The 24,846-nt window shown below is 39.4% G+C and overlaps 1 protein-coding gene across 1 annotated transcript in view; it reads right to left on the bottom strand.

The window, feature by feature from the left end:
* nrxn2b (neurexin 2b) overlaps positions 1 to 24,846 on the bottom strand; it is a 655,677-nt gene that overhangs the window by 279,297 nt on the left and 351,534 nt on the right. Inside the window, exon 13 of the mRNA XM_085400466.1 lies at positions 23,831 to 23,950. Coding sequence (XP_085256592.1) covers positions 23,831 to 23,950 — 120 coding nt within the window. The remainder of the gene's footprint in view (positions 1 to 23,830; positions 23,951 to 24,846) is intronic.

The following is a 24,846-nucleotide window of genomic DNA, read 5'->3' as shown; positions in this document are numbered from 1 at the left end:
TACAAACACACACATATTCCTGCAGTCTCATTTAGGCCTATTATTAATAATTTCCCACCTGTTTGCTTGGCATCCTGCTGATACCTAATTGCTGGTAGGGCTGATTGTCATGAACAAAGACGGGCTACAAACATCCACCATGACAAAAGGAACAGAAGAAAAATGTACTAAAAAAAAGTTGGTAACCACCAAAACTAACTGATTTTCCTGTGGGAGGAACTGCAGGTGTCAGAGGGATAGTGGGAAGGTGAAAAGGTGAACTTCATTAAGTGTAACTCTGAAAATCTCAAGAGGAGGAGTCCTGTCCTGATTAATGAGTAGGGGGGAAATCAATTACCTTTATTATAAAGAAAGCACACAAAAAACAAATAACGTTAATGGTCAACGGCATTTGCTCTTTTTTGCTAACATCTTACCTATTTGTAGGAACTACTTTCTCAAAATTTCATTTGGGAACATTTTATTTCTTCTTAGATATCTAATTAAAGCAATTGCTATATCTCTGTACTCCTTGGGGAACAATTTTTTAATTAAAAAACAGTCATTGGGTGTGATAAATGTGAAATAAGAAATAAGAACATTAGGTCAAGAGAGAAACCCCGTAAGCCAGAATTTTTGGAGTTAATTCAATCAAATCTAAAAAAGAAACCAGAGTTTACTGTTCCATTCTCCCTGGACCAGATAGTACAAGCTAAATATCTGAATCTCTTTGAATTAAACATAGTACAAACATAGTAATTAAATCAATTAAATGTTTAACCTGACAAGCTGTCACATTGCATTTTACTTCCTGAGAAGAACGCCAGGAGGTCATCACTCTTCACAAAGAAACAAAGACAATGGCAGATAACTTGGTACCTCCTCTAAAGAACTTCTGTTTTTGGTAGCATTTGTTTGAATGTCATTCTTCTTTAAGCACAATAGCTCAAAATAACCTGAGTCAATTTTGATCAAACTTTGTAGAGGTGTACATGTTAACAATCCATTTAAATTTGCCTCACGTCAAAGCAGGACTTATTGGTCCAAAATTTACCATCACCCTATTAACTTCAAGTAGAATTATTAGTGTGTATGTGTGTGTGTGGTGTGTATTGTCAATATATAGAAAGAACCATAAAAAGATTTCAAATATCATCCCACATTTGACCTCTGACCTCTCCTAATAGATTGGTCTCAAGGTTAAATGATAATATTGCTATATAGAGCTGTCTTACTGCCATTTTGTGTATTGACAGCATATAGCCAAAGATATATGGGGATTCTGAATATGGCATTACTTTGCACCTCCGACCTCTTCTTCAAGGTCAAACTTTCAAAAATAAAATGTCTTTTATCATAGCTTTAAAGATAAAATTCTACTGCCTTTGTTTGTATGGCAACATTTAGGAAGCAATAGAGGTATGGGAATGCTAAATATCACTTTATTGCAGTGTGCATCCGAATATTATGACACATTTGACCTCTGACTTCACTTTTAGATTTCACAGTTGCTTTGCTTTCAAGCTGATCCCAATATGCTTAAAGAGACTGAGCTGCCTAGTTAGTAAGAAACATATGTTTGTATAATATTATACAATAAGCTCAAGTTAATCATGTCCAGTTATTTATCAGTCAATGCTATTATCTATTACCTACTCCTACATCTTTATATACAAAATACAAAACTACTTCCTTTAAAAGGAAATGGTGTCAAGAGCGTGAGCTGCCAAGGTGGAGGTTTGCGCTCTCGGAGTGTTTCTTGTTTTATACGTGTGTTCTACACTGCAGGTCTTAAGTGCTATATAATTTTTTTTTTTATTTTGCTGGGAAAATGGGAAATAGGTGCACAGCCTTAAATTTCTTGTGCTAGCATTGTTGTAATTTCTTTAAGTAGTCTTCAGGAGTAGTTCTCCAGGCATCTTGAAGGACATTCAAAGCTTTTCTTTCACACCTTGGCTCAGGTGATTAGAGGATCATCAGGGGGTCCTTTTGTCCCTCTTTGGGGGGGACACCCCCACTGGGTTTAAATCTGGGACTCTCTGCCATTTGACCTTAGAACTGAAGAAGCTTCTCAGATGAGAGGTGAAACGTCTTCAAGCAACTTAAAGAAGTCCAGACGCTTTTCTTTACAAGCTCCTTTGACTTCGATGACCTGGATGACTGAGAACCTTCACAGACATACTTTTCTTTGAATGTTGCCTGCCTTTTGTTCCATTCTCTGTCAATATGATACCATCCTGTTGCAATAAGTTTGTGGTCCAGGCTCTAAGAGGTCAATTGAAGTAGTCCATAGTGCGTTTTCTTATCCAGGTATGCCTTTACTTCATTAGAAATGCGTTTGGCATCATTGTGATGCCAAACAATGATGCTGCTGCCAATCAGATGCATCACGTTTGACAGGTTCTCCTAAACCACTGACAGAAATGCAGCCATGAGCCATGACAGAAGTTCCTGCGTGTTTTAACAGATGGCTGCAAACACTTGCTGATGTACCTCTCTTCTGACCAAAGGGTAAAACTAGTTTTCACTGATATTTAGTCCGATTTAGTCTGATATTCTTGCCTGAGGTATGTCAGGGAGACAAGGCCTGAGGTATGTCAGGCCTTGTCTCCCTTAAGAATGACTTCTTGACAGCCACCCTTCCACTGACAACTTTTGACGAGGCTTCAGTGAACAGTAGATGGATCAACTGAAGGACCACATGCATCCCTTGGGTCTTGCGTCAGGTCTTTGCCAAATTCTTTCCCTATTTGTTCCCAGATAGTGCCAATCTGCTCTAGAAAGGTTTTGTAGACCTGTCCTCTTCCACTTCCTCCACCTGTCCAATTTCCTCACTTCCTCCTCATTTACTTCACACCATGCCGAGATATGCCAAGGTGTTGCGTAATAGCTCTTACTATTTTATATTTGTCAAACTATGTTTTTTAGATTTAACTAAATATATGGAATTGGGGTTCCCGAGTATAACAACTGATATGAAAACAGTAGAGAATTTATTTTACAAGAGCTCAGCTGAATACTGAGGTCCCCTCCCCTTAGTTCTTTCTTCCTTGTTCTATCTGAAACTCTTTGTGACACACACACACACACACACACACACACACACACACACACACACACACACACACACACACACACACACACACACACACACACACACACACACGTACGTTATTTTATGCATGAAACTAAGGTAAAGACAGGGTTCAAAGCCTGAGTGATTTCTGGGAGCAGAGGATACTGGCTGCATCTTAAACTAAAATCACCTGATCTCTTTTCTTATCTTTTCCCACACCGTCTTTTAACTTACCCTAGTGTGCGCGCGCACACACACACACACACACACACACACACACACACACACACACACACACACACACATACACACACACACACACATACAATCTCATCAAGAGTAACCAATCAAAAGATGCACAAACTTTTAAAGACCCTCTTTCTTGCCTCTGTGTCCCTCTTAGCCATTGTTCCCTGGAGGACACCCTAGCTCTACTTTTTCCTCTTTTCATCCAGACAACAGGGCAGGGCAATGTGCTCTCCAGAGGCCTGTGCTGCAGTGCGCTGTTAAATTAGAAAGACTTGTGAGTGAAGTTCGGTAAAATGGCTGGAGCTGTTATGGTACGAATGTGGGGACATAACCGAGGAAATGATGTAGGATTGGAAGGTGGCGATGAAAAGGAAGGAACATGGGAAAGAAAGAAAGAATGAATAAAAAACTGTGAGACGGAAGGAGAGCAGGCTGAAATGCAATGGCCCAGGTTCCAGTTTGACCCAATGCTCTCGCCTTTCTTCTCCACTCTCCACTATCTAATGAAGTCAAAAGGCCCAAAAGATGTATTTAAAAAGAAAAAGAGAGGATTTAAGGAAGAGTAGAGGAAGGGAAGCTGATAGAAAGGGGGGAGTGTAGGAAGAAAGTGTTAAAAGCTGGAAATGAGTCATAGCAGTGGAGGAAAGGAAGAGGAGAAGCCACAGGAGAGACGACAAGGAAGGAGTGAGAATCTAAAAAAGTAAGGAGTAAGGATAAAAAATTAGGTACAGAGAAATGAAAGATGGTAAAAGGGGAGCAGAGGGGATGAATCAGAAAAAGGTTGCTGAAGGTTTAAAAGCCCCGCTTGTTATCGAACACCAATCTGAATGTGTGTGTGTGTGTTTGAGAGTTCTGCTGGTTTGTGCTCCTTTCTCCTGCTCCACTGCTGGTTCATTTTCTAGAGACTGCAGGAAGCGAGGAAGCAATCTCCTCCTCCTACAGTATAGATCTCATATTATTATTATTATTCATAGCATGACTTTTTCAATGTTATATGTGCTAATTATTTAGTACTGCAGGTTCTGCTGCTACACATGAATTCCTTACCATTCATTTATTTTTTACATTTTTAGCTGGTATTGTGTTTTTTAGATAAAAAAGGGACACATAGCTGCTGCAAATTACATGAAGTCACAGTACCTTGCTGTTACGCTGCTTCAAATGGCAGCCGTTCGCCAAGTCGTCACATTTCATTGCCTTTGAATATCTGATGTGGGGGGAAGGGAGACAGTGGCTGCGTGCCTATATAATGGAAAAACTATAGCTGAGTTTGCATCACACCTAAGAAAATGATGGAATTTATAAAGAGGGTCTCCAGTTTAACACAAAAACAGTATGTGAAACCTTACTTAATATTTTTTTCTTTTTAACTAGAAAAAGTCTAAAATCATTTGAATGTTTATTCAATAAACTCAATGAGGATATCTCAAGATATTTTGAGTGGCTGTGGCTCATGGAGGTCGAGCAGGTCATCTACTAATTGGAAGGTTGGTGGTTTGATCCCTTGTTGCTCCAGTCTGCATGCCAAAGTATACTGGATGACTTATCGAATGCCAAGTTGGTCCTGATATGTTCATCGGAGTGTAAATCTTAGATGGAAAACACTTAGATGCAGAAAAGAAGTGCTGGTCTGAATGAGATATATTGTTTAAGTTTTGTGTGTGCGTGTATAAATATAGCAGTCAGTATATGTGACATATTGATGCATATGTCCACCAATAATAAAGGTGTAGTAAATAAATCGGCAACTGACTACTTCACTTTGCGTCTCACATTTGCGTAAAAAGTGTTTACGTTCAGCTTCACGAGCATTTACAGGTTAGATTCGGAAAATGTCCATAAACTGCAGGGAACTGATATGGAATCTTTAACTTTTGGCAGCAGAGACGTCTGGCACCTCACCCTGCCCAGACTGTCAGCCTCGGGGAGACTTTCACATGAAAATGAAAATGCTGTGAGCTATAACAAAGGCAAAGAAGGAAAGAATGGAATTACAACTGCTCCAAACAATAAAAACTCCATTTTAGGATACCCTCTGGCGTAAACGGATGTAACTTTGTATTTGCTTCTACTTCCTTATTGACTTACTTTAATTTTTTATTGTTTCAACTGCTTCCATTTCTATGCTTTACGGACCTTGAAAATGCAGTTTGTGTCTGGCTTTACTTGACCATGAATAGAAGTATCAGCAGTGGCAGGAAGTTTCTCTGCCATCTGATTTGATAGGTCGCTTGTAACTTACTAGCAAATTAAATGACCACGTCTACCATTTTTGCCTTCATACCTTTTCTATATACCTTTTAACCAAAAAAAAAAAAAAAAAAATAGGTGCCACATGTAGTTACCAACCACTGCCCAATGACTTGTGCTCACTGCTTTATTGCTGTGATGAATTACTGCTACATGGGAGGAGTGTGGCAGGAGAGGGAGCGACAGAGAGCATCATATTTAAACAGTGGAAATAAGGTCTGGTTCCAGTGATGCAAAATGTTTCAGTGTTTTCAAGAAAGATGGAAAATGCATTTAAGAAACTGAAGTACACACACAAAAAAAAATCAAAATAAAGGAGCAGCATTCATTTCCTTGCTCTGTTACTAAGATATACCTGTTCACACCTCTAATTATTACAATTCACCCCAGAAGCTAAAGGCCAGATGCATAAAATATGAATGTGTAAATCCATGACTTAAGCTATAAAGATATATTTATCCCTAAAGGCAGAAATCTGCATATGCTATATTTCTGACAGATTTATAAAGCCAACGCTTCTCTTTCCAATCATGAAACTAAGCACAAGCCCACTTAATATTTAAAGACACGTTAAGACTTAAACACGGTTTATTCACATACATAGAATAGCAGCTGAGATAAATATTATTAAACTATGAAAACTGAAATGAAATATGACAAATGAAATGTGTTTGATTTTGTGATCTCAGTTCTGGAAACATAAGTAGAAGGAAAAATGTATGGGAAGCCATTAATTTGTGAGTTCAAAGTATAAACAAACAGAACAAACAGAATACAAATAAGAGGCAAAAGGCCCACACAAAGAAAGCACACCGGTAGTCATGGGTCAGACATTTAGAGCACATAATTACAAAAAGTGAAACTTGTGCAGATGAAAAACAGCAAGAGATGCAATCTACACACGTCTCTTTCTGCGTCATACGAGACCTGACTATCTCCTGAAAAACTGTGTAGGCTTTGTCTGAATTATTTATGTGCTCGACACACTTAATAAATGACAGCTTATATGCTGGAAAAGGAGCACATGTGGTTTCCTTGCCTTCACATTTTTATCCACTCAGCTCGCTGCAGCAGCATTTTATGAACGACCACTTTTGATTGGATTACTGCAGCTTCTATCCAGAGGACACTCAAGCTTCTGTTTTTGAGACACTACATCGTGTGATTCATAAATGAAAATAAAACATAAAAAAAAATGTTGTTGTTTTTTTAAAACACATATAGTGCCATATTTATTTACACGACCTGTTGATTGATTTGAATGTGGGATGTCTTTCTTAGTGCTTTTGAATCTTGTGCAGTTTTCCTACAATGTAAACATTCACGTCAACAACAAAAAACAATGAAGGTGATTCATAGAAACAATTTATGACTTTATTATAAAATTTGCAACACTAAAGTTGTATGAAGAGCTGAAAAGCAGAGCTTTTACTTTGGCGTGCTCATGTGAATTATGCTCAGAGTTCACTAGTGGGGCGATTTTCTTACCATTTCCACTACCATTCATACAGTCTACACTTTCCCATGTCCTCTAAGGTGTGGTCTTGTATGTTGGCAGTTTTTACAGTGGACCACACTTTTACTAAGAGCTAACCACATCAGCCAAGATGTATTTAAGTGCTCCATGTATACAGTGGCAAGAACACGGAAGTTTGTCTGAGTCAAGCCTTCTGAACAGCACTGTCATGTCTCATTATGCTCTTATCCTTAAAATCATACATTGTCTCTTAATTGATGGGAAGGGTAGAGGTGAGGTATAGCTGGGCAGGATAGCAGCTGGAAAGGAGGGGTCAGGGTTTTTCTGGAATCATGATATATGAGGAGCTGGGGCTGTGCTGTGAGCTGAAAACAGCTTCAATATTTTATCACTGCAGCTAGGCCCAGCATCAAAAGTAAGGATTTTTCCTCCCTCTTTCAGTCCTTGACAGCCACAAATGCCACCAATGATGAGTGTGGGTGGAGAATGAGCTACTGAAACTATATACAGACACAGTTTTCTTTCTCTCTCTGTTTTTCTTTTACCTTTATGCCAATTTCTTGAATTCACTACTATGTTGAAAAAAAAAATCTATATAGCCAAAATAATAAATTCTCTCTTTCTCTCATGTCTGCATTTCTTTCTAGGCTAAGTCAAACTGAATCTAATCTGCAAACAGCATTGGAATTTTTAACTGGTTCCCAATCTGTATCCAATCCCAATCCCTGTTTCTCCACTTCAGTTTTTACCCTTCTTTTTTTTCTCCATGTTCTATATTCACATTTTGACAATGAAATCATTATGTGTGTGTTGGGCTTCAGTTAAAGTCCTGTACCGGCTGGTTACTTGCCTCTACCTTAGATGACTGCATCCGTGTTTCATTGTGTATTTATTGTGGAATTGATTAGCACTACACCGGCTGTCGATGAAAAGCCCTTAACACTCGGAGAGCCGATAAATTCGGGAACTCGCAGAGAAAAACAACTTCTCATTTTCTCACATGAAAGCGGAGTACGTTTTCCTGCTATTTTCCAATTAGAGGGAACAGTTTATAGTTGACGAATTTCAAAGCAGATTAACTTCACAGATAATCTGATTGACGGAAAATGAATTTGGAGTTCTTTTTTGTTGCTGTTTTCATTCTTAGGAAGCAACATCTGTATTACTACTAATTATATCATTGCCAATAATCACTATAAATAGAGTTCATTCATCTGTTATTATGGATTCCACTGAATCATGAAGCACTTCAGTACCGACGGGCACAATGTGAATCACGAGATAAGACAAACACATTGTTTCTGCATATGTATGAAGCCGGCTGAGCCATCTACATTTCCAGTATGCAAGTGCGTGTATGCAAGCAAGGGGCTCCAGGCTTTATAGACTATTCATAAGGGAGCGAGAGGCAGAGCACAAGAACCTTACTCAGCCTTGTTTGACTTAAAAGGTTTCATGTGACCCTTTGGCCTTTTCCCAAGCAACACATTCTAGTGCTGCTGATGGCAGCTGGCTGTGCACATCTGGGATGAAGCAACGTGAACCTTGCTATGTGAAAAATTCTCTGCTTTACAATAAGCACCCATCCCCCTTCTTTGTCAGCTTCTTTTTTCCCTTCTGCCAGCTGCTTGGTATAAAATAATTGATTAAAAATAAAACCAAGCGGGGCTGATCAGAGCTTTTGTGTTTCTGTGGATATATGCTCAAGATTTGAAGTAATTCAGCTGCAAGATCAGAAGGAGAACAGGGAGTTGAGATATATGCGAGACGTGCGGGGAGAAGGGGAGACAGAAAAGGGAGAACGAGAGAAAAGAGACTATTGATCAGGTAAAGCTGTGCTGGCTTGTCGATAGAGGCCTCTCTCCAGGGAGTGGAATGACACAAAATAGGGAGGCAAGATTTATTAGGCTGTGTGTCCCTGACTACGTGTGTGCGCGCCCAAAGGAAGGGTGTGGGAGTGAGCATGCGTAGACATTTGCACAATGGGGAATGTCACACTGATGGGTTTTTAGATCGAAGCAGTCTTAATGCTTGCATGCAGACAACTCATGCATGCTCCATCTGTGGCAAGTTGGGAAGATAGGCCAATTTAGTAGTCTGTAAGCCTTGTATTGGAAAGTCAAGCTCACATTAAAACAGAAAATCATTGAAGGAAAGCAGAATTGCATCTCTTATAGCGTAATACTTTATGATTTTCCACAAAGACTTCACAGAAAAAAATTTTTTTTTATTCTGCCAAGGAAACTGCAAAGATGTTTGGAAAGGACGACCCTTATTTCCCAATGATGCGATACAGAAGACAGGATGCATTCCTCGGTCTAATTTAAACACCCAGATGCTATTTAATGTCTATTTTCCTAAGATTTTAATATACAAGTTTTGTTCCATTAAAACACCAGAGAGCCTGATAATCCAAGGTTAATAATTCAGGTCAACCTAGCAGCTTAGGTCCTTAATTAATGAACAGTGATTTGCAGAAAAACACACTAAGCTGATTACACTTTGAATAAAATTATAGCATTTATATCATTGCCAGATGAGGGGAAAAGAGAGAAAAGAAATGCTGAAATACAAAGATATGTTAAGGTGGGAGGAAAATAAAGTCAGAGCCATTGGCAGAGTCTGTAGAGGTGACAACAGGAATTAGAACAGCTAAATTTAACTGTAGGGGACCATGGTGGTGGTGGTGATGGCTGTGTGTATGGGGTGACTGTTGGGTTTGCTGGGGGTGAGACAGACAGAAATTATTCCGACTCCTCACTTGTCTTTCTCAGCAACTCGGCTACATTTAAACAGCCTTAGGGTTAATCTCAGAACTGAGTAGCGATGTGCAAAGCGGTTCTTTCTAAAAGGTCCTGCTTCACAAGTTGTTTTACTGGTCTGTAGACCTGTATAAAGTACACTTTCTTTCTTCACTTGAAACAGGTCATTAAAAAGATTTGTTCAAAAGACACTTTCACCAAATCACTGACCAGAGCTTCAATTACGCAGTTCCACTCACTGACACGGCTGGGAGTTGCATATTCCTCATCATCCCCGGTTTCTGGAAATGTAAGCATTGTGATCTTAACAGACATGCCAAATTTATTTTATGATTCAGCAGTCACTGGAGACAAACTCTTACTTTCTCATTTTTGAGCTGCAGTTCGTTTTTTACCTTGCTTGGCTTGTGTGAGGTATTTACAATCACTCATTCCCTGTATGGTATGTGAGGAAGTCCATTCCTCTTTGTGAAGGATTTTGGGAGCTGGCCCATCTCCTGGGAAGTTCTAAAAATTTGGGTCAGGCTTGAAAAGATCAGGTGGAGCCTTTTGTATTAGCATGATCTGAATGTCTTTAACTTTTGCCACTACAAAAGCCTTTAAGGATTATCTGTCTGCTCACTGATCACACAGATGTTCGCTCATCTGTCTCAGTCCACAGAAAATTTAAACCAGGATCATTATAGCTGCTCTGACACATGCTCATCTCTTTTCTCCTAAATATTAGTTATTTACATAATAAATATAGTTATAATTGATACTTTTTACCTCCTCTTCTATGGTTAAGTATGCTCTAGGGATAAATTGTTTCACTCATATCATAGCATCACAGCAACTGCACCGGCATGTCAATCCACACGTCTTCTACAGACCAGTAAAACAACTTTTGGCTAAAGGTGTGTGTCTTTAGGTTTATGTGGCTTTATATGCAGCTACATTAGGAATTATGTCATTGATTAGCCCACTATGTTAAAGCAGGTAGATCACAGAAAAGAATGGCCTCTGTACTAGAGATGGACCGATCCGATATTACGTATCGGTATCGGTCCGATACTGACCTAAATTACTGGATCGGATATTGGAGAGAAATAAAAAATGTAAATATCAAATATCAAAAAAGCACCTCACAAAACTTGCGACATAGCATAACTCAGCTCATAAATGTAGCACGTCGGAGCATTATGCTCACATGATAGAGTGGCTGTGGCGTGTCTGGTTGAGCATTTGGAGCCTCACTACCTACACCATTTCATCTCAGAGAAAGTTATCCCAGAGAGAAGTAAAGCAAGTGTGTAAGTTCATCTCTGAATGTTTGCAAAGCATTCCAGCGTTAAGCTTAACAACCGATATATGGAGCGAGTGCCTCTTCTCTCTCCCTCCCTCTCCTGCTGCTACTTCAATCAATGATCAGCTGATCGGCTTTTCTGTCGCGAGTCCGTCTCTCTTGTTTACCGCCCACTTCGCGCCAGAAAGAGGAAACCAGCGGCTGAACAACAGCAGCACGTTTAACCTTGATAATCTGTTGTTAGAATTTATTTAATATTACTTTCAACACCAGGATCTTTTTCTACGCAGCTGACGGCTGGTAACTGTGCAGGGGCGGATCTAGCAAAGTTTAGCCAGGGGGCCGATAGGGCATGAACAGGGAAAAGGGGGCACAAAGACATACTTTTCTTTCTTATTCTCATTTAAAATGTCTAGCTTTTAATAAATAATTATCTGAATCTTACAACCAAAGTTTTAATCTGATGTAAAATGTATAGAAGTCCATTACTGTATATAGTAACTGTTAAGTCTAATATAGAATAGAATAGAATAGAATTCAACTTTATTGTCATTGCACATGCACAGGTACAGGGCAACGAAATGCAGTAATATACCCTAGTAAGCTAGTACTTTTTCCTTTTGGGAAGATACCATCTGTGCAGTCTGCAGTTCTGTTGAAGAAAGATGTTGAATCTATTTAATTATTCTTGAAAAATAATTGATTTCTGTGCATTTTTTTTTTTTTGCTGGGAGTTTGCAACCCTATTAGTTAGGTTGCTTACTCTTTAAAATACCAGAATAGGGAGGATGGAGAAGGTTAAGTTTATTAGATTGATCAGTATTGCTGAACTATGAAATATTTTGGGTGCAGTGTATTTTTTGCATACAGGTATAACAGAATAGCTTTAGTCTTTTGTTTTGTTTTTAAATTTGAGTTTGAACTTATACAAAATGCAGCAAGATATAAAAAAACAAACAGTTTTATTGATTAAAAAACACACTATATCGGATTCATATCGGTATCGGCCGATATCCAAATTTATGATATCGGTATCGGACATAAAATAGTGGTAACGTGCCATCTCTACTCTGTACATTTAGTGCATCTCTGCAAGCGAATTTCTTAGCACACGGGCAACCAGGGCAATTTCAACAAGAGGCCTGAAAGTTTCCATTACTTGCTAATCTGTTTTTACGTGCAACTTATATCTTGATATATGAACTAGTTGAACTGCCAGATGGTGAAAACATTTTGTTTAGGAAAGAAAAAGTGGAATAAATATTTAAGACGGTGCAAGGAAAAAGTAAGCTTTATAATCGTGATGAATGACATAATATGTTTATACCTCAGAAACACTCGACTATATCTCGATCTCCAATTTGCCAGAGTTTGAAAATACTTTGTTCTATTACTGAGTGAAGGGAATGAATTAGGAATGACAAAGCACTATACAAATTGACAAGCACGATGCAAATACATTATTCAAGAGTACTGCTGCTGTAAGCACATTTTCGACTTTTTGGAAAAGTAGAGGCATAAATTAGTTTTCAGGTCTTGTTTGTTTAGCCAGTGCTCACCAAGGCTCCTGGTTGTGTGCATGTGCGTTTCTGCGGTGGGAGTGTAGTCTTAATGTTGATATAGCGTTTTGTTTCACTGTCATTATTCTGCCCATTTCCCTCCCACCTTTGCTTTTAAAAGCTCTTACAGTAGAAATGTTTTGTCAGGCCTGCCTGTGGTCCCTCCGATACATGCCAGCTGACTGGGCAGCCTGAGCTACTCTATTTACAAAGAACAGACTTGCCATGAATAATACACGAAGTGCCAAGCACAGGGAGACAAGAGAGCGGAGAAGAGGTTCTGGCTTACTTTTTAGCCGGTAAAGCAAAAAAAAAAAGAAGACAGAACCTTTTGAAATCATAAGACAAATACTTTTCTAGTCAGAGAGAGAATGCAAAGCTGGATGTTCAGCCAAAAGATGATTTATGGAGATGGGTCAAATCCTCCAGCAGCATCAAAAATGGGAATAAAACTCTTCTTGATTCTCTTAGAAGTGCCGCTAACAGATTTGCTGAAATGCATGCATTCTCAACTTTACAGCGATATACTTTCAACTTGGGTTAGAATGGCTGCATTCAGAGAGGAGCGGCCTGTCATCATTGGGGGTTATTAATGGGGTTTCTGCCTTGCTCAAGGACACCTGTCTACTTTGTTATATACATATGCCTGGCCCTGCTCTGCTTGATTTGTGTGTCAAGAAACGCAAAAGATAAAGACGATAAAAAATTCTGGTGAACAGAAAAATCATCATAATAAAAATAAACCAACAACTGTGCAATGGGGTGTAGTAAGCATATACAATGACACAAGTGTGAAGAAATGTGTGTTATTAGCAGACTAGTAACACTAATTAGATGTGACTATACCTTAAGTACATGCATTAGAAATGTACACAATAAATTCCTGAAGCAGGAAACACAACTTTACATTGAATCATAATTATCTAAAGATAAATAGAGTCAAGGGGTTTAATTAATGCATTAATCAGTTTGGTATGATGATGATGATGATGATGATGATGATGATGGGGCTCTGCTTGGACACAAATGCTTTACTGAGCTGGATTTGCTAAAAAAGCAACAGATAAAATCAGAAAAAATAAGCTTGTGTGCCTTACAAAGTCAGCATCAATGCCTGCTAAGTACTGAACATGAAATATAGAACTGAAATTTAAAAATACAAAATTTGTCTTGTGTCAGATTGTTAGGGGACTTCGTTTAGAAGGATAAGAGCAGGCTGACTTGATTATACATTCCAACTGTGAAAGTCAAACTTTCCCTCGACAGCTAAGGAAAGGGAGGCTTTGAAACCAGTGCCATCTCTCTCTCCCTCTCTGCAGGCGTCCCCGTCTACATCTTCGCATGCTCTCTGTCTTTTGCTTGCTCTCATCTGTACTTGGCCCATCCCCACGTTACCCGTCAGAGTACAGAAATCAAAGACGCCGAAAAGAAACATGTATGATAATGTGGAGAGACTCAACACAGCACATCTCAATATAGTACCGACATAAAACACACAGAGGGACATAGAAGCACATACACCACACTGAGTCGAACACTTTGAGTCGGGGAAATCAGGCGTACATATACTGGAGATTTGAAAAATTAGTTTGTGAATGAAGTAATAAATTAAGCTGAAATACTTTAGAATTTTTACATTTGCACAGAATAGCAATGAAATGACATAAAATTACACCGTGGGGTTAATAATATGGTTCCAAAGGCTGTAAAGCTGTACAGTGTGCATCAAAGTACAGGTTTCTTTGTTCTGTTTTTTCTGAAATAGAAGGGCAGTGAGGGATATTCCTGATTTATCATCCTCCGTGGCCACTATCATTTATCAGCTCACTGGGCAACAGATTAAGGGCCGGTTTTAAAATGGCTACTGGGCTGTGTTGCTCGAGCAATTCTATTACTGGTGTTTTGAAATAGAGGAGAAGATGTGAGTACAAAACATATAAACCAGTGTTCAGGTAGGAGTGAGTTTATGCTACAATGACTTTCCTGATTTCTTTGAATATACTGTAAGAGCATGTTCACTCAATATGTACACATCTTGCAGGTTAAACCTCTTGTACTGAGAAAGCACAGGAATAAACCTACTTAGACATATCTTATGTTCTTGAGAGCTCATTATTGTTAATAACAAGACAGTTACCGGAACAATACGGCCTATTTCCACTAATTCAGTTGTGATACATTTGACAGTAGGTAGACATTTACATACAGTTCATGAACAGCACACTTGATTGTGTACATGCCCTGAATACATCAGAATATGAAACTAAATGCGATTCTTGTGCTTTTTGTAATTTTCTGTGATTATTCCAGTCAACCTGACACAAAACTGCTAAACAAATACCAGAATTCGTGGCACATGTTTCTCTTGCTCCTTTATTGCAATTACGCATGCACTAGATGTCTCATTTCCCTTTTTTTCCACTGAGGAGGGAACAATGTCTGAGGAGTTAAATCTTGGCTTCAAATGAAGCGCATGTTTTCAAAACCCAGTTTAAGCCTCTTGCTAACACATAATCAATTGTTATTTCTGGAGAGTGTGCAAATAAAGGATTCTTGTTCAAGGACACCAAAAGAGTTCAAAGACACGCTGTGTCTAATGATTCTTCCAGCAAGAAGCTCAACCTGCGTTACTTTTTTCTAAAACCGATTTTACTTCTGTTAATTTTGCAGACAAAAGAAGTAAAACTCAAGGTTGAGCAAATTCACTTTTAATTAATTACAATAATCTTTATCTCTAAAAATGTATGGGGACAATACAAATTCTGAATGGTTTATGGTAGGATGGCCTCCACGTATATATCCCATAAACTTTGTTCATATTTTACCCTGAATGAAGTCGTCAGGGTTGAATAGACTTGAAAGACCACAATTACTCTAACATCCTAGTATTAATGTTTAACTTTCTCATGCTTTAAAAGCTTAATCCCCGTTACCAGCAACATGGGATTTTCCCCAGCCTACGGGGAGCACCAGTGGAAAAAGAGTGTAATTGGGGTTGTACGGGGTATAAAGGGCAAGGAGCTAGAGAAGTGGAGGAAAGGGACAGGAGAAAGGAGACGAAGGACAAGGTGAAGGGGAGACTGTCAGCTCAACTTATCGACAGCTCAACCCCCACTGGGATAAATACAAGAAAGGTGTGCGTTTGTATGCATGCGTGTGCATCCGTGTGTGTACACGTCAGTCCTGATGATCTGCTATGTCAGCTTGAGTAAAGGTCTCCCTCTGTGCGGATGCCCTCAGGAAACACTGACATTCTCCGCTGAGTTTCTTATGTGTTTTCATGTGTGTGAGTGTGCAGGAAGTGAGAAACCGCCTAGCATCGCAGCATTTCCTCCGACGAAATCCAATATGTTGCCAGTGTTGTCCAATATTTCAAGTATTTTGGATGCAGAGCCACTCCTAAAGCACTGGCTATTATTTCAGGTAGTCAGCACTACCGATGACTGATGAAAATTGGGCATCTATTCGTCCTGAAGCTGTCATTCATGCCAGGGAAGACGATATCTTCTTCCAGAGATGAGCTTCTTCTGCATGGCCAAAGGTTTGCAGTGCAAACATTCATTTCCTTAATTTACAGAAAGGCAGAAACACATTCTATGCTCCAGAAACTGATCATTTACACTTCTTGAAATGTTTGAATGTGTTTGAAAATCATAAACTGAAACCGAAGCTGAGAACAATGAATGGCACATAAAAGAAATAAAGATCTTTTGACAGATTAACATATCCATCCTATCTGACAATGAGTCAAAACAAGTCAGAATACAGTAGAAAGGGGATTCAATAAGTGACATGGCATAAAGATCTTTAGCAGCTGCCTGTGACTGGCACCTGTGTAATTCTAACAACTGCGATAGCGTTCACGAACACATCACAAGAGAATTTCTCCAAGTTAAGTTTACTTCAGTTTGATTGGAAGAACGTGTACTGTATCTGTACCACTCAGTTCAGTCAGGTTCAGTATATTGGCACTTGGCCGCTACTAAAAAAGTGTGAACAAAGGAAGTAACAGATATTAAGTCTGGCCTACCTGCCAAAGCTGCCAGGCTCACAGACAGACAGACACTGGGGAAAAGAGATGTTTGCTGAAACTTGAAGTTAATGATCTTAGCAGAAAGGGTTTAGAAAATCTACAATAGTTTTCTAAAACTGTGCTCACAGCTAAACAGATGAATTAAATGAGAACTACTGCCATTGTAATATTTAATATCTACCTCCACAGCGAGCTACACGCTTTGTCATGTATTGCACGTGTTCAGAGTTCTTAAAACATTTACACACTCGTTGAAATTTTGAATTAACATAGTGCAAGTATTCCACTCACTACCTAAGTCTTATGCACCACAGGCCACATAATGTGGGCATCAACCCTCAACCAATCCCCTTCAAGCTCTTGAAATAGTGACTTCTAAAGTCCAATGGGCTTAGCACTGCCCTCTTTTGCAGAAGCCAAAAAAGCATTTGCATGCCCAAACACTATTTCATTACTCACTCACACTCTATTTTCCACTGCTTTCTATCCATACTTTCATTTCTCTGCCCATACTTTCACCCCCCGTGTCTGCAAATGGGAAGATAGCTGCAGCCTCCCTGGTCTCTCTCCATCTAGTTTTTAAAGCAGCCCACTACTGAAAAGTGGAGAGGGAGCTTGTTGTGGGTCTCTGTGTGTGTATTTATGGGCACGAAAGAGAAAAAAGTAAAGTAATTATTCAGGATTCACACTGTGTTTCTGGCTTAATGAGGTGGCGGTTAATCGCGAGGTCCAAACAGCGGCACTTTGGGACCGGCTGGCCAACAGTGCAGAGAGAAGATGGTAGTCACAGAAAGGGGTGGGAGGAATGAATACCAAATCCAAGCATTAAATGATAATGCAATGCTACAGAGAATATAACAAAAAAAAAAAAAAAAGTGAGACCCAGTCACACGTGAAAGGCAGTTGGCTTTTATGTCTTTCTTTTGGATGTCTTCTTGGATCCGTGGTTGGATCAGGAGGTTTGTGGTAGACTTTTTTTCCCCTCTATTTTGCCGGTCTGCTTACTCATTCCTCCTGAGCTTGGACTGAGTTAGCTGGTGATGAGAATGTGAGAGGGCTAAAGCCTCCCCTTAAGTCTGTCCTGATCCATGCTGCGTTGAGGACACGCTGTCCATGCTGAAGGTAGTGTGACCTTCATCACAACAAGTGGCATGACAATCGATGTTAAGCCTAAACCAAGTGCATTACACATAGTGAGGCAGGATTCTGTCTTGCTCCGGAGACCAGCAGCCATCATTGGGTTTTTTTTTATTTCGTTTTTTTAAAGCTTTTTGTTTTTGCTGTTGGTTTGCCTTTCGACTGAAGTACCAAGCAAACGATCACCTGTAGAGTTGGTGGAGCGGAGGAGAGCGAATGCATTTCAGTGATCGGCTTTCATTAAAGTTCGGTAAAGAGAGACGACAAGAGGAACTTGCCGTGACCAGTGCTTGTTTAAACCTATCAAGCTCATCAAACATTAACAGTAGGCTAGCTGAAGCAAGAAACACAACACTTATCGAGCTGCATTTGGTCCCTTTAGAATTCTTGAAGTCAACTTATTTGCTTACTCATATGGTGATATAAGTAAGAGCCTCGAGAAAATTTAAAAAATGCATGCTGAAAACCAGATAGTGTTCACATATCGGTGCAAAGAAATGTAACAATGATTACAGAACTTGGAATAAATAATTGTTTGTTAGAAATTACATGCAAACATGTATTTTACAAATTATAAAGAAGCAACGCAACAAAAAAATAAAAGACAAATTGTGTGCAGAGTTCACAAAGACTCTAGATAGAAAGTCCAATTTCAGTGGCAATCTTTTGTACCACAAAAGCATTCTGATGAGGTCGTTTTTCATGCTGCGTGTGGGAATGTTAATGGAGAAAATAAATCGAGATGAGATATAGGGAGAGGAGGCAGATTGAAACCAGCAGCAATGCAAACAAACTGGCACTCTGTGCTCGATTAGTATGCCTGACAGCACTATGGCCTCGCAGCTGGATTCGTTGTACACATGCAAGTTTTGTGCTAATGCCCAACCAGTGCATATAGCCACACAAAGAACTGCACAAACAGAGCATCTCCTCCCTGGCTCTTCCTCTCCATCCCTCTCCGTCTCGTTTTCTCTCCGTTGTTCTCTCACTCACATAAACAGAAAAATGAAAGAGCAAGAGAGAAACAAAGTCCTCGTTCCACACGCTCTTACACAGCATCTCTGTCTGAGTTGGTTCCAGATGAATAAGGCAGAATACCAAGTGGCCCACTTATACGCTATGCAGAGAAAAATAGACCAGTCAATCACTGCAGGCTGCAGCGGAATAACAAATGCTCTCTGGTATGTGTATGTGCGTGTATGTGTGTGTGAAAGAAGGGGTATGAGCTTTTTTATTATTTGCTGCTCCACAAATGCATCTGCGTGCACAAACATAGTGTTACAGTGCTGGAAACAACCTGCAGTTCTAGACGAATGTGATGTGTTTTTGAGCATTACAGCAGACCCAGTCTGTTTCTACTGTTAATGAGAACAGGAGAAAAAAAAGAGCGATGTAGGAAAAAAGAGATACAAAACACTGTTGGAGCGCCTGTGTCTCAGAGGTGCTTCCAAAGTAAAGCCTGTTGAGAAATGCCAAGTGCCAATTTCATTTGTACCTCATCATTCCCTTCAGCCATATTTCATTTATTAACACCCCCCCCCCCCCCCCCAACTGTTTTCCTAAAGTGCAGTGCTGTAGGCCTGCCAGACTAAACTGACCACTGAAGGTCACTGAAGAAGCAAAAACAATACTATTCAGCAGAATGAGAGCTGCTCTATAAATATTAAATGTTTCAATTACTTCAGATATCTGCTCAGAAGAACTGCATCACACAAACTAGAAAAAAAAATGTATCCGGCATGACTGAGTGACAGACCATCCCCTTACCTCGGATGGTGTGGGGATGGTGAGGTAGGGGTAACAGGAAACATTGTTAACACGGGCTACATTGACCAGATCCAATATCAACTTTCTGTCACAGGGAAATTAAATGTCTACAGCATCACATTTCTTTTCTATAACATCAGTATCAGTGTCAGCTGCTAAGTCTAAATGAAATCGCTTCAGTGCCACTTACAGAAACAACTTCAGCAAGCAGGCAATTGTACTAAACCATCCATCTATTTTCTTCCTCTTATCCAATCAAGAGACATACGAGGGGGGTGGAGCCAGCTGTCATAGGGCAAGAAGACAGACATAGACATAGACAACCACTTACCCTTAGGGCTAATTTTGAATGACCAATTATGCAGAACTCACATGCATGTCTTCAACCTGTGGGAGGAAGCCAATGTACCCAGAGAGAACCCCCTCAGACACAGGAAGAACATGCCAACTTCACCCTGCCCTAAATTGCTAGTAGAAACGCTCAAAACAAATAAAGAGACATCTTGCAGATAGCATGACACCAAAACTCCACGAGTTCCAAAATTCTCACATTCAGATGGGAAAGTAAAGTATTAAAAGTATTCAATAAATACACATTTTTTTTGAAAAACAATAATTTAATTAAACATGAAAGGAAAAAAAACAATACATTTAACTTTAAATGTTTTTTTCTCTGTGTTTTCGCTTCCTCGCATCCCAGGTAGTGGATATGATTGGCTGACGCCCAACAGGTAATAATATCCAATAGAGACAAATAGCCTCACTTTATCTGGTACGACACATACGCTGTTATGGAATCGCTTCTATCTGTATGTAATATCTTCTCCAGTGAACTGTGAATCTGCATTCATAAATAATAACTGCAGTGTCAATAATTCTGATAACCTTTCCACCTAGAGTGAAACAAACGACTCTGGGACTGGACTGCGGAAATGACTCGAGCTTTTTCCACTGAAAAATATTCACCACGTGAAACACGTCTCTTACTGTGTTCTTGTGCGACTGAATTAAGCTGTAGGTGTGGGACTGTGCATGTTTGCACCACTCTGTTTTATGTGTTTGTGTAGAGGAGTGTAGTGTACATGCAGAGAGTGATTAATCACCCAAAGACCCTCTAAGCTTTGTCTGCTATGGCCACCAAGAAAGCTCTTTTACAAACAACAGCGCAAGAATGATTACTGAAATAATTATGCATTATTTTATTCCCCACAGAGAATGAAAAGCAGTGGCAATCACATATCTTTTTTATTAAGTCTGTTTGTGTGGCCAGTAACACCGAAGTGTGATTGTGCGTGCGCTATATCTCTCCTTCCTACTGCGAGATAAAGAGGGGTCTTTGTCATTTATTTTTGCTCACCATATTTCTTCTATTGATCACATGCATTTAAACTTTTTCTGTTAGAGTTAGGCGACCCAAACACTTGTTTATCCCAGATTTATTGTGATTGTGCAAAAAGACAAACAAGCAGGATCTATATAGGTTTTGTTGCACAACCCATAACCCTATTGGTAAGAGTATGCAACTGCAAGTCGTCTGCATCCAAGGTAAACATGTTGAAATATCTCGGGATCTGGAGCACCCATTTCATTGCTACCCAGTATCATATTTCCTACCTTGGTTTTTCACAGCAATCTGAAGAAAAAGAAAAATCCTTGAAGTTCGGAACGTTTGAAATTTTCCTTACATAGTGATAAGATTCAAGAAGTATGAAGAGAAGAACGTTAAGATCAGAAGCCAAGAAGCCAAAAGCTCAAGTTAGTGTGAGCTCTCAAAGTCAGGAGATGAAATTTGATTTTCATAGTTTCAAGCAGACGGTAATGACAGCAGAAGGTCAGGTCAAAAGATGCGGCGCTGTTGTCGGGGGAGAAAGGACAGGCTACAACAAAAACAAGCTACAGCAATGCATGAAAACCTGGAAGAGGCTGATATACTGCTGTGTTAGACATTTGGAATAATGTGTCAGTCGACATCAGCTTAGTTGATGATTATTGTGCTGATTATTCCAGACTGTTTAACAGTTCTTCAATGTATCATCTTACAAGAAAAAAATACTGATAGGGCCTTAATGTTTTTCAGTTTAATTTTAATTAGCTATGCTGACATGTGAAAACTAGCCCATTGTTGTGTCACCAACAAATTTGTGATGCCAACAGTTTTTTTTAAGCTGTTATGAATGAATATTATGAATCTTACACTAGTATGTCAGCCCCTCACTGAAAACGCATCATATCATTTGCAGCAAGTTGTGAGAGAACTTTAACCAGCAGCCAACAGATCTGTAAAATTGCACTTTTATAAACAAAAAAAAGACGAAAGGCCCATGTCAGTGTTTACAGTCTTACATGTCTGAGATTTTCACAGCTTGATTTAAAGCTGAATCCTTAATAAGACTTTTCTGCACTGCAGACTCAAACTTGTTCTACATAGATGCTTCGTTTTTTTCTCTGCAGTTACACAATAGATTTGATCGGGCTGCTGGTGAAGTCCTGTCCTCCATTCTATACATTCTCACAAAACAGACACATCTTCCAGATTCTTCTACAGAGCACATGTTGGTATACTCAGTGGTTCCTTATATTTCTACCTGTCATGTTCGAAAGCAGCACAGTAAAGCTGCTAACGCGCCCCACAGGCAACAACTCGAGCACAGGAATAAGCCTCCTTTCCCCTTTTCTATCATTTGCTCTCCCCTCCCAAGCAGCGAAGGATCTCTGCTTATCTCGGCATAGCTGTCATGCCGACAAAACAGTTATCACCTTCTCCTCCTTGCTTGAGAGTTCCAGGAACCAAAAGAACACCTTGCTAATCAGCTCCTTACTATCATGCCCGGTCATATTCTGTATAGCTAACCCAGCAGCCAATATAACGAGGGAAAAAGCACACAACAAAAATGAAGTCTTTCTCAAATAAAACATGGATTGGTTTAACAAAAGAAAAGAAACAGCAAAGAAGCTGAGGCTGGTACTTCTTAACCCACCACTTCATGAGCAAACAAAGACTTGTGCAAACAAGTCTATTAGCCTGTCACCCTACTTGTGCCCTTGCTTACATCAAGCCTGTGAAGAGTGCTGGATGCTAATTGTACATACGCTCCAAGTTACCAAGCAGCAGACTGCTACAGACAGGATTCTTAAACAATGCAATATTTATTATTTTTTTTAAAAAAGGTATAAAATTAGCTTCATAACTTAGCTTTAACAGTTAACAACATAATGCATATTTCTACACTAAATCCAGAACAATGACAAATCAAACCTCACAGTCAGGTTTCTTATAGCTTATAATAAAACCTTCCCCATCAGACATCTGGATATTTATGAAGTCATTTCCACACTTCAGTGAAGCTAGTTCACACTTAATTATAGGGTGCACAGCTACTTCACCCTCAGTGAATGCCTTAGCCACAACCAGATTATAATATTACAAACGTACGAGAGGAAAAAAGAATGAAAAGCATTGACCTAAAAACCACATAAGTGACTAACCTGTGTCTCGCTGTTCTCTACCTTTTTTCTTTCACTCCCCAGCTTCCAGCCACCCAGCAGGGGGCTATGTGGCAGGTACATGGGACTTAGATCACTGTTTCTCCTCACAGCATGTGTTAGCACTCATGGTAAATTTCATGGTGAAGTTAGAGTTGTACAGGATTTTACTCTGAATAACAAGACAGTACCATCACCATCTGAAGAGTAATGAATGAGTCCAATCTGTGTGGCCCTACTGAAGTGCGATAATGACTTTACCTTGTTAAACAATGTTTATGCAAGCTGTAGAGCTTGTTAACATTTGACTGTTCACAATTAAAATATCCTAACATTAGCTAATAATTATAATTATCCAATTAAAGTCATTATTATTAGCTAATGTTTAGATATTTTAATTGTTAGCAGTCAAATGTTAACAAGCTCTGCAGCTAATTTACAAAAACATTTTTTAGTTCCAAACTGAGACACCGGATCTGTGAGGATGTGTTCATGTATGTAGAAATGCAGCACAAGAACATCCATCTACTAAATGACGGCTTGAAGATTCATGCAAAAAATTAAATTATCAATTGGAGAATGCTCACCAATCACTTTATTAATACAATACAGATCTCTTTCACTGACACTCTGAAAGCAGACTTACAACGTTGCCTGTGGAGCTTTAACTTTAAACCACTAAACAACACTGAATATGTTTCCACCGCCTGACTCACTGCACTCACACACCTACTAACCATTTTTAAACAATTAAAACAAAAACTTTGACTTACGGTCGTTGCAAAATGAGCCTCCATAGGACGTCATGCTGCAATCGCAGGTGAAGCCCTCCCATTGCTGGAGACACACCCCCTGATGGTAGCAGGACTCCTCCGTACAGGTGGTACTGGGTCCTGAAGACAAAACCAAAACATACGCCATCACATTTTTTGTTCAATCTCATTCAAAATTAAATATTTCTAAGACCAAAAGGCAGAAGCAAACGATCATGCACTCTGGATAATGAGAGCAAAGGACAATTTTTAAAGCTCCATTTAGCAATTCGTGACTTTTCCACTGTGGATTACACACACTATTGACCCAACAGTGCACTGTCACATCAGCTGGCAAGATTCAACAAGTGTTTTGCCTTTGCTGACTGACTGAAATGGAAGAAGACACGACTTTCCAAGAAAAATAGATTTTGACTACTTGTTCTCAAAATAAAGATGGTAATGGTAAAATGATAATGCTAGAAGGCAAAAGAAAATAACAATGAACTACTGTTATAAGATTAGGATACAGATCACATGTTAGGAAAACAATGGTTCTAAAAATAAATGTGTGTGGTGGCTGTTGTGTTGGTGGGGTTTCTCATTAAAATCTCAATTAAACACAGACATTTTTAAAGAACCATGGTTCAGTGCCAGACTAATTTGTTTCCACAAAGATAAACAGACATCTCACTGTGCCATTTACAAGTGGTCCAATTAAGACACCCTACCCCCCCCCACCCCCACCCGCGTGCTCCAAACTTATAAAAATGAAATGTTTTATTTTGTGTTGTTTATATGCCAGTTTGCATTTAATCATTAGTTTTTAATAATCCTCCACAGCATGTCTTTCTCCCCTCACCAACCAATCACAGCAGATGGCTGCCCCTCCCTAAACCTGGTTCTTCCTGGTTTCCTCCTATCAAAGGGGAGTTTTTCCTTCCCACTGTCGCTAAGTGCTTGCTCATAGGAGGTCATCTGATTGGGTGTTTTTCCTCTATATTATTGTAAGATCTTCGCCTTAAATATAAAGTCCC

Source organism: Rhamphochromis longiceps, linkage group LG3 (genome assembly GCF_057381845.1).
Source record: "Rhamphochromis longiceps isolate RC_006_pf linkage group LG3, R_longiceps_female_GT1.1, whole genome shotgun sequence".
Classification (NCBI taxonomy): Eukaryota; Metazoa; Chordata; class Actinopteri; order Cichliformes; family Cichlidae; genus Rhamphochromis; species Rhamphochromis longiceps.
Note: the sequence above shows the minus strand (reverse complement) of the source record. Positions and strands in the feature narration are given on the sequence as shown.